At 41.4% G+C, this 11,247-nt stretch overlaps 1 protein-coding gene and 1 long non-coding RNA gene across 2 annotated transcripts; both read left to right on the top strand.

The window, feature by feature from the left end:
* Positions 1-1,627: 1,627 nt before the first annotated feature.
* LOC148098946 (odorant receptor 131-2-like) lies at positions 1,628-2,668 on the top strand. Its single transcript, XM_087851615.1, has one exon. It carries the CDS (start codon positions 1,703-1,705, stop codon positions 2,666-2,668), a length of 966 nt encoding a protein of 321 aa, XP_087707741.1. The 5' UTR covers positions 1,628-1,702.
* A 2,397-nt stretch (positions 2,669-5,065) lies between these two features.
* LOC148098945 (uncharacterized) lies at positions 5,066-10,316 on the top strand. Its single transcript, XR_015720039.1, has 3 exons — positions 5,066-5,273; positions 9,807-10,022; positions 10,101-10,316. It is a non-coding gene; the product is annotated as an uncharacterized LOC148098945 (long non-coding RNA).
* Positions 10,317-11,247: the final 931 nt, after the last annotated feature.

Below are 11,247 nucleotides of genomic sequence, written 5' to 3'. Positions count from 1 at the left end.
TGAGCCTGTTACTGTTCAGAAAGACACTGATCATCATCATTATGATGGACTGCAGGTTGTGGGTGAAAACAATGATGTAGAACAGTTTAAAGACAGCACTCATGTTGAGAGCTCTTCTGATGTTTTGCATTCTCAAAGACCTTCCAAGAGTGATGGTGTTTACAGGACACGCTTTGGTCGTGTGTGCAAACCAAATCCAAGATATAGGGATTAATTGGGTACTAGTTAAAACACAGAACATTTTCAGGTTTGATGTTTGATCCAATAGTTACTGATGTCCACGCTTCAAGTTAAATTCTGTTTGAGGTGATTTTCAGTAGTAATCATATTTAACTTTATACAGCAAAATGATATTTTTGTCATGTTTATTTCTTCCATCTGCTTGCAAATTTAAATGTTCCTAAGGATCAGCATATGTCACCATTAATGCTGTGATTATTATTACTTAGCATGCATTAAACTTTATATCCGGTTGGGGATGTACTAAAGAAGGGGGATGTAGATAACCTGCTGTTAGTTTGGTATTTTGTCCTAATCCGCTTGCCGTACCTCCGTGTAGGCGTGTGTATGTTTTGAGTGGTATAGGCGCCATTCCGTTATTGAATCCAAGCATGTAAGTTCTCTGCTGGTTAATAAAACCACGTTAACTGAGTTTACTGCTTCATCATTATCATACTGGTGAACATACAACAGGAATGGAGGTAACGCCTTGTGTCCATTATAAGTTGCATTGGTGAGATCACTGGCAACTAGTCGGAGGTCCAACAGTTTTTGGTGATTGTACATTAAACGAGAGTTGACTCTAGCAATAAAAAACAACATAAGCAAACACAACAGAGGAAGAGCAAGACGGCGAGCCACACACTGGCGCCATCTGGTTAGTGTGGGTAGTGATCCAGAAATGCCGAAGACAGAGAACAATAGGTTAACACAGGATGTTACAAAGTTTAAACGAAGCATTGAGGCCGATTTACTGCTAAAGAATAGCTGACAAACTGGCGAAGACTGGAGGTGTGAGCTGGTCCTAAATACAGGTGAGCTAATTACTTACGATGCACTGCAGGTGAGGAGAAGAGGACGCATGAAACTGGGGGTGGAGTTGGAGCTTGGTGCTCTGAAAAGGAAAAAACAATTTGTAGAAATACAAATTGAGAACATTTTGTCTAACTTGACCGTTGCAACTGCTGCTTTTGATGCCTTGCAATATAGAATCACTTGTTTGTTTAACTTCCTTTCATGGATCCTGTGATAAAAGGTGCTTTAATCCTTTTCCCCTACAGTAATCTGTAGTTAATGAGAACCGTGATGTTTAATGACGATAGCATAAAATTAATTTATCTCTGGGGAATCAGCACCGAGTCAAACATAAGATAACCAGCGCCAAACAGATCAGACAAGAGAAGACCATCTTTGACACTTTGATTGTTGAAAATATGTTGTGTGCTGAGAAGAAGAGAAATCTGAGCTCTTCTGCCAGACAAAGTCATTGTTATTAGGTGAGCGAGGCAATGTCTCATTTTAATGGGTAAATGGTTTGTATTACAGGGTGATTTGACTTTGCTGATTACTTTATTAACATGAGGCAGCTAATTTCTGTTGTAAATGTGAATGATATTATGCATTATGTTTTATTTTATCTTGTGTATATGGAAGTTTAAGTTGTGCTTTTTTTAACAGGTGTGCTGCAACTTAAAGCTGCAGAATGCAGAATCTGACTGAACTTCCTTTTAATGCAACTTCCCAAAAAAGCCTGTCTGTTATCATCAAAGTATGTGCAGTTATCCCCTTCTTCTGCACCTTCCTCTGCTGCATTGTTGTCATGCTGCATGTGTTTGCATCTCACAGGCAGTTCCTAAACACTCCACGTTACATCCTGTTTGCCCACATGTTGATCAATGACACTCTGCAGCTTCTGTCCTCTGTGCTGCTTTTCCTACTTGTAATGGGTCAGGTACAATTTCCTGTTTTTTACTGTTTTCCTCTGCTGTTCATATCCACTGTTACTTATCAGAACACACCTTTAATCCTGGCTGCAATGTCCCTGGAGCGTTATGTTGCCATCTTCTATCCCCTGCAGCGCCCGGCCGCCTGGCGCTCAGGCCGTATCTGGATCATTAATCTTTGTCTGTGGCTTATAAGCTGCATGTTCCTCATCATCGAGTACTCCATCGGAAAGCAGCGTCCTGCTGTAGATTTCCTCTCTACACCTCTACTTTGCAAATATTTACATATCAACTCATCTCCAATCCAAGCATTATTCAGAACTGCTGTGAGTGTGATGTTCTTTGCAGTTGTGGCTGTTGTCATCTTCTTCACATATGTGAGAATCCTGCTGGAAACCAGGAAGCTGAGACAGGACAGAGTATCTGTGAATAAAGCCAAGCACACTGTGCTGCTGCATGGCTTTCAGCTGCTTTTGTGCATGTTGGCTTTCACTCTCCCCATCACTGAAAGTCTCACTTTGTTATACACTAACTGGCCAGTGGAAGACATTGCCTTTTTCAATTATTTCTGTTTTATCCTAATCCCACGCTTTCTTAGCCCGCTCATCTATGGCTTCAGAGATCACAGTCTGAGGGGCTACATTGGGAAAACATTCCTCTGCTGCTTAAACACAGTCAAGCCCCATTTCAGAAGCAAACAGCAGGACAGCTTCTCTGCTTCTTGAAAAAACAACAACAAAAAAAACGGTTTAGACTCCTGCAGAAAACCTGTTCAGAGTATCTGCATCTCTGTCTGTCAGTTCCCCGAATGAACACCGAGCAATTTTTTACGCTGTAATTATTTTTTCCATTCACACTGGCCATTAACAGATTCCTCGTTGTACTGCACGTGGAACAAACTAATAACCTAAAATCAGTCTTCATGAAATGACAGTAAGTGGAAAAAGTTACACTGGAGAGAAAACAAACTCTTTGTATTACTGTTCCTCCTCTAAAGCTCAATCTGGAAACACAAACAGGCAATATATTTAAAAATATATCCAACAGATCCAGTTTATTTGTCTGACTAATATGTTTTTAAAGCCTCATATTATCTTCACATATTTTTGCACAGATCAAAGAATCTGGCTCATGAAAGGGGCTCTGTAATTATCGGTAAATATTTACAGTAAATAAAAAAACATTTCAGTGGTAATTTAAATATTGATTTGACTTCTTTTCCTTAAAAAGGCTGATAAAGGGTGTCTAAAATCTTAATGGGAAACTCCTCATGTTGGTCATGTGTTTGTGTCACATTGCATGTTTGACTAAAAGTGTGATATTTGCACTGATCAATGTTTGACAGCTCCATTAGATCTCTAACCTACAATAGTTGTTGGAGTTTAGAGTGAATCTCAGAAAATACTTGTTTTGTTAAAAAATAACTGCACTATTAAAATATGTCACTTTATACTAAAAGGAAATTCTACTAAATTGTAATAAAATGCCTTTATCATCTCAGTTTTATTCTTCAACACTTTGGTTAGTATTATCATTAAATCATCTTAAACTGCACTCTGTTTTAAAAAGCTGTACTTTGTGAATATTTTCTGCAGTTTTAATCTGAAATTTGCGAACCATAATGCTTTGACCTTTTAATCTAAGGATTTATTGATAAGTTTGACATTTAGTAATCACATATTTAAAATCTTACATTGTCAGTATTATAAAGAAATCCTTGCAACAGTATTTGGATGCAGAACATTTGAATGCATATAATAATATTGTTTCTTATCAGACTTTGATGTTTACTGCATTTCTTTGAGGATAATTATCACATGATGTGAATAAAACTGAACACAGAATAGAGCTGTACAGCAGTCTACAGAGTCTGAGTCTACAGCAGTAGATAAAATATTTTCTTCTCGGTTACCCAACAAATTTGTTGTAGATTAGTCTTAAAAACAATTCCACAAATTTTTAATCTGAGAAAAAAAACACCTTTTTTCAGATGAATCTCTTCATCATTAATATCACAGTTACAGCCTTCCTTACTTTACAATAAGTCATTGTCTCCTGCTTGTTACTTTTGCTGCACATGGCATCGCAATTCAATGGCAGTCTGAAAATATCTTCATATTAATAATAAAAGAAAATCTTTATACAAGACTAAAATAGCCCTTACAATGAATTAAATACATTTGAGTTTGTTCTGGTTTGGTTTAACTCATTTTTAACTGCAGGCTAAATATTTAAATAGATCGTTTACAGCAATGTCAAACTTAATCAAAAAATAATAATAATTTAGCATGTTTGATACATATTTTCGGCACATCATCTCACTTTAGAAGACCCCCCCCAACAAAAAAAAAAACAAAAATAAATGGGAAATAATTTTATTATAGAGGACAACAGAGATAAAATAAATAAATATGCATACTTGTAAACACAGGATCAGTTCTAAAATCTACTGTGAGATTTGCTTGGAAATTTTGAAACCCACTGTGTTTTCCCTCTTTGATGATCTTTTTAGGCAGGTGACCTGTTGTTTTCTTTTTTTAGAGAAATTATAACAATAAATATTTTATCACTATTTGTTGTGTTAATAAAATTTCTGAAATGACTTTGCATCCCATACTGTACACTGCTGGTAGATTCAATTCTGGAAAGGTACACACTGCTCAGAATAAAAACAGTCATGTATGCTTTGATGTCTTTTTGATTTACTTGCTTTCAGTTGTCTTTATAAGTCTGTTTCCCCTCCACTTTCATCGCAATTAACACTATTTGACTCAGTCAAGAATAGGCCAAAGCAGTAATTGATGTCATCAGTCCAGGATACGTCATAGTTTTTTGGTTCTGTGATCATCCTGATCACATTTTTAGCTGAAAGCCAAACTTGATTCTCAGGTGGGGATTTTCCCTTCTTTGAGTGACAGCAGCCTCAACATAGCCATTCTCCTCATCACTGAGTTTCTTCTCATCAGTCATTTTTTAGCCTAGATTGCACAGATTATATTCCATGCCATCTTCTGCTTTTGAAACTTCCTTATCTAATCCATCCTCATTGTTAGTTTCCTGGCCTCCTCCTCCTACCACTGTACTGATCAAAAATCAGACGAAGAAGCGGGAGCTATCGCAACAGCTACACAGCCTCGCACGTCACCGCCCCACCAGCAAGCTAACGGCGGCTATAATGCTAACGCCAACTTACCCCCGAATGCCACATTCACCATCCAGCCTCCCGAGCTGTTTGATTTCTCAGAGCCACAGCAATGGGAAAAGTGGATAAGGAGGTTTGAAAGATTTCGACTTGCAAGCAACCTGCACCTTAGCTCAGAGGCTAACCAGGTAAACACACTCATCTACTGCATGTGGGATGAAGCAGATGATATCCTCCGAGGGCAAGCTTTATCAGACATACAAAGGCAGCAGTACCAAGCAGTAAGAGACACTCTGGATACGTACTTTGTTCCCAGGAAAAACATTATCTATGAGAGAGCCCGCTTTAATCAAAGAACACAGCAAGCTAATGAGACTGTTGACTCGTTTGTCACCGCACTTTATGCTTTAGCTGAAAACTGCAGTTATGGTGCACTGCACGATGAGTTAATAAGAGATCGCCTCGTCGTGGGTCTGAGGGACATCAGCTTAGTGGAGAGACTTCAAATGGACAAAGATTTGACATTGGAGAAAGCGGTTAATCAGGCCCGGCAGTCTGAAGTCATCAAAAAACAACAGACAGACATCAGAGGGGAACATAAGATGGAAATAGATGCTGTGACAGCGAAGCACAGGGAACAAAAGCATTCAACATTCAAACCCAGAAGAGAACGTAAATGCACAACAAAGGACAAAACACCAAATGGGAGATCATGCTACAGGTGTGGGAAAACCCCTGCGCATGGTAAAGGACAATGTCCAGCAAAAGATGCAATATGTCACTCATGTGGTAAAAGAGGACACTTCAGTAAAGTGTGTAAATCTGTTAAATCTGTCCATGTGATAGAAACAGACAAAAGTGATGATACACCCGTGTTCCTTGGTTCTGTAGACGCAGGTTCAGATCCTTGGTATGCAGACTTTACTATCAGAAACCACAAAGTTAGATTTAAGATAGACACAGGAGCTGACGTCTCTGTTATCCCAGCCCAGATGTATTACTGCATAAACCAAAATGAGACAGAGTTAAGTAAACCAGATAGACCACTGTTTGGTCCAGGTGGTACTCCACTTGATGTGTTGGGTATGAGCAGAGAAACAATTTGCAAAGGTGAACAGGAAATACAGGAAAATGTGTACATTATCAAAGATTTGCACATAGCACTGTTAAGCAGGCCAGCAAGTGTCAAGCTGAACCTTGTGTGTAGAGCTGACAGTATTGACATGAATGTGTTGAATGAGAACTACCCAAAGCTGTGTCAGGGATTAGGTTTAATGCAACAACCTTATACGATTAAGTTGAAACCCAATGCTGTGCCTTTTTCCCTGGCCACACCAAGACGGGTGAAAAGGTGAAACGGGAACTGGAAAGAATGGAGTCCATGGGAGTAATCAGCAGAGTTGAAGAACCAACAGAATGGTGTGCAGGTATGGTCCCAATGCCAACAAAAAACGACTCTGTGCGTATTTGTGTTGACCTCACTCACCTCAGTGAAGCAGTGTGCAGAGAAAAGTACATCCTGCCTTCGGTTGAACAGACACTTGGATCCCTGGCGGGAGCAAAAGTCTTCAGTAAGTTAGACGCAAACAGAGGCTTCTGGCAGGTTCCATTGTCACCAGAGTCAGCACACTACACAACATTCATTACACCCTTTGGGCACTTCCACTTTAACAGACTTCCCTTTGGAATAACGTCAGCCCCAGAACATTTTCAGCGTAGAATGTCAGTGATCCTTAATGGGCTGCCAGGTGTGTTTTGTCACATGGATGACATCCTCATTTGGGGACAGGATCAGCAGGAGCACAACGCCAGGCTGCACACAGTGCTCAATAAACTGCAAGAGGCCGGTGTCACACTAAACCTGGAGAAATGTGACCTGAGCAAACGGGAAGTGAAGTTCCTCGGACACGTTTTGTCTGCGGCGAGAGTACAGCCAGACCAGACAAAATTAGAGCGATCACAGCAATGAAAGAGCCATCAAACGTCCGTGAAGTGTGCAGCTTTCTCGGGATGGTTAACCAATTAGGCAAATTCATCCCAGGACTGGCCAAAAAAGACAAGCCCCTAAGAGACCTGCTTTCGAAGAAAAATCAGTGGGTTTGGAGCTGCGCACAGCAAAAAGCATTCAATCAGCTGAAAGGCGATCTGACGTCAACTCCCATTCTTGCACTCTATGACCCATACAAAGAGTTAAAACTGTCTGCAGATGCTTCCTCCTATGGACTGGGAGCAGTCCTATTTCAAAAAGAGGGAGAGCAATGGAGACCTGTTGCATATGCGTCTCGTTCTTTAACGGAAACAGAACAGAGGTATGCACAGGTGGAGAAGGAGGTACTTGGACTAACATGGGGTTGTGAAAGATTCAAAGATTTTCTCATCGGGAGACACTTCTCCTTAGAGACTGACCACAAGCCACTCGTCAGCCTGCTAGGACAGCAAGCTCTAACCGAGCTTCCACCCAGAATCCAACGGTTCCGCCTAAGGCTCATGAGGTACAGTTACACCATCTCATACACTCCAGGCAAAGCACTCCTCACAGCAGATGCACTGTCACGTGCACCCGTTAACCAAGACCCTGATTCTAAGGCTACAGCTGAACTACTGGATGACACAAATATATATGTGGATGAAATAGTCAAATGCATGCCTGCTACCTCGACATACATCACACAGTTAAAGGAACAGCTTAAAACCGACAGCATATACTCAGATGTCATGGCTTTTTGTCAGAACAGCTGGCCAGTACTGAAACAGCCATCTCACAGGCCCAATTAAAGCATATTGGCCACACAGAGACACCTTAACAGTACACGACAATCTGCTACTGAAAGGCACCAGACTAGTGATCCCTACTGTTATGCGCCACTCTGTCCTCATTGCCCTACACGAGGGACATCAGGGAATGTCTAGATGCAGAGAGAGAGCCAGGGAGACAGTATGATGGCCTGGTCTGAGTGGGCAAATAAATGAACTTGTGAAAAACTGCACCATATGCATCAAAGAGCGTACCAACCCAGTGCAACCTTTAATGCCAAGCCAACTCCCTGAGAGACCATGGCAAAAAGTTGGAGCAGACCTTTTTACGTTTAACAACAGCAACTATGTGCTTCTGGTGGACTACTAATCTAAATTTGTGGAAATAGCCAAACTTACTCCCACAAGATCGGAGGATGTTATAGTGCATCTAGAATCAATCTTTTCCAGACATGGGATTCCAGAGTTTCTCTACAGTGACAATGGACCTCAGTTTTCAAGCCAACAGTTCAAAGACTTTGCAGCAGCCTATGGGTTCAGGCATGTAACAAGCAGTCCAAGATTTGCACAAAGCAATGGTGAGGCTGAACGTCATGTCCAAACTGTAAAAAGTCTGCTAAAGAAAGCAAAAGACCCATATCTTGCACTTCTAGCTTACAGAGCAACCCCATTGGCTAATGGATATAGCCCTGCGCAACTACTAATGGGACGAAGACTGCGCACGTCAGTTCCCCAGCTTCCTTCTTTGCTCAATCCCAGCCTGCCCAACAAGGCTACAGTGTTGACAAAAGCGAGAGAGAGAGTGATGAAGGACAGTGTTGCGTACAACAGGAGACATCGTGTGACAGAACTTCCTCCACTCTCACCGGGACAACCAGTGTGGATTACAGACACTAGGCGTGAAGGAACGGTCATCTCCTCTCACTCCACACCCTGCTCATACATTGTAGAGACCCCTTCAGGAGCCATCAGGAGAAATAGGCATCACCTCCAGCCATTGCCAGATGCCACTCCAAAGTTACAAACCCCAATTACGCCTGTCAGTCCAACAGAGAACGCCCTGCCTGCTTCAAACCTATTGGCGACTACAACTCTGACTCCTAAGACAGAAGACCCAGGTCCTGTCAGAACTAGGGCTGGCAGGGTTGTCAAAAAACCACAAAGACTGGACTTGTGAAAATAAACAAAACACAAAAAGAAATCATGGGTTTAAAAGTAAAGGAAAAAAGGTTGAAGAGAAACAAAAGTTTCTATGAAAGGTTCTAAGAAAAAAAGAGTACAGTTTTCATATATGCAGTAAATGTTCTTGTAAGTTTGATGTTTTCAGCGAAAGGAGGATGTGGTGTAATCTGTTTGAGTATAACCTGTTTTATTGTGAAAGGGGGTTTGGAAACAGGAAGTAGATAATAAAGGTCGGAGTTTGAGTGCTCTACAAGGTGTCGCTTGAATCCTTGCCTAAAACCACGACAATCAACATCCGCGAAACCCCATAAATCAGATGATATTGGTGAGCACATGAGCGCAAACTAATTGTTCTGAATGAATCCAGGCTGTATGTATGATATGATGGACAGAGGGCCTGCTCCAAATTCCGAAGCGGTACTGTTCAGCAAAACTGAGAGATGCAATTAAAGTCGATGGAGAGGCTTGTATAAACCTTATATGTATGATATCATTTTGTATGATATCATTAAAAAAATGCATCTTTTGGTCATGAGAAATCAAACATTGGCTTGATTGTGTCGTGGTCTGAGTGAGTGCTGGGGTTTTTCCACGGAGTCGCTGCTTTCCTGCATGTCTCCACACCTGCTGGCAATTGAGCTGCCAGTACTTAAGACCAGCGCTCACCACTCCTCTTCGCTAAGTCTTCAGCTAACTGCAGCTAGTGCTGGTCACCATAGTGGGTCACTGAAAGAGATTTTGTTTGCAAGAGGATTATATTCAACCTGTGTTTTTTCTTCCATCAGCTATCCTGTTGTCTGCCACCTCCATCTCCTGGCAATACAAGCTTTCATCCCGAAGCTGGTTTGTGCTTGGCAGCTCTTTGCATCACAGCACCTCTCGGATTCACTAACCTGCCTGCCCTCCTGTCACAGTACTCAATCGGACCACCATCTCCTGGAGACCAAAAACTGCTCACTTGGACCACTCACCCCTTCCTTGCCATTCCTCCACCTGCCAAAGTAAGAATGTTTCTTTATGGTTCATACTCACCAGGATTTACAGACTCAGTCACTAAAACTTGTCTCCTCTCATTCTAGTGTTCAGAGCCTCCAGGTCATGTTTCCTGCCCCGTGCCCCTGTACATATCCCCTCGTCACAATTCTCTGGTGCTTTTGTAAATCTAGTATTTCTCATAGTTTAGCGTCACTCCTGTTTACCACCGTAATTGAAGTCCCATGTTATTCCTCATAGCTCACAGTATTTGTCAGGCCCTAGGAAATAAAGTTCTGTTTATTACACTCGTCCGTGCCTCTGTGTATGATCTGCATTTGAGTCTGGTTGTCAGGTTCGGCCTTGGCCGTGACAGATTGTGGTGGATTTTTGCAGTGTTTGAGCTGGAATAAGCTCAATATTTATGGTATTTATATGAGATACGAGTTTCCTTAAATCAGTCTAATATTCTAACTGATACTTTGCCCATAGAGGACTTTGGCAGATGTTAATTTAATACTTTATACACAATTCTTATCTTTTTCATTTTGTTCCTTTCTTCTGGTGAAAATAAGGTTTTGGGCATAAAAATGCCATTTTTATTATTAAGATTTTATTTTCAGTCTGAAGACCCTGTTTAACAATACTGTATCTTCGCACAGTTGTTATGCCGAAGTATTCGACCTGCACACAGAACTTTACAAAGGTCCAGCGGTTGCAATGGCCAACCCTCTGGTGGCTTGTACTTTGATCAAAACTCTTCATTCAGAGTGGCTGAATGTTGTCTACAGCAATGAAGCCCTCAAGAACCTACAAGGCTGCCCCTCTGCCTTCTTCAAAGACACATCTGTCCCCTCATCTCCGCTGTTGCCACCCAACCCCTCCCCATTCACCTTTTGCCCCTCTGCTGTCCAGTCACAAGGAGGAAGAGGCTAATCTTGAAACCTGAAGACCTTAAGACTTTTCCCAAACGTCTTCCCCAAAAGTTGATTCTGTTCATCTGGTCGTGACATTTTCAGTGGGAGAAACATTTCGTCACTCATCCAAAGGACTTCTTCAGTCTCAGCTAACTGTAGGTTTCCCCAACTTTATAAACAGAACATTTGGATAATGACTGAAACCGGCACCACTGATTAATAATGGGCTGCAAGGTCAGTTTATTGATCATTAAAATGCAAATTGATCAGTCACCACTGATCAATGGCCATGAGTACCATTCACAGAGAGTGACTGGTATTCAATGGTATTCAATGG

This window comes from Neolamprologus brichardi, chromosome 14, assembly GCF_056152115.1.
Source record: "Neolamprologus brichardi isolate AB-2024 chromosome 14, ASM5615211v1, whole genome shotgun sequence".
In the NCBI taxonomy this organism is placed as follows: Eukaryota; Metazoa; Chordata; class Actinopteri; order Cichliformes; family Cichlidae; genus Neolamprologus; species Neolamprologus brichardi.
This window is presented reverse-complemented; position numbering and strand designations above follow the sequence as displayed.

Excerpts from the sequence above, each read along its gene's own strand:
- LOC148098946 (XM_087851615.1), top strand. The coding sequence starts at position 1,703 with ATGCAGAATCTGACTGAACTTCCTTTTAATGCAACTTCCCAAAAAAGC.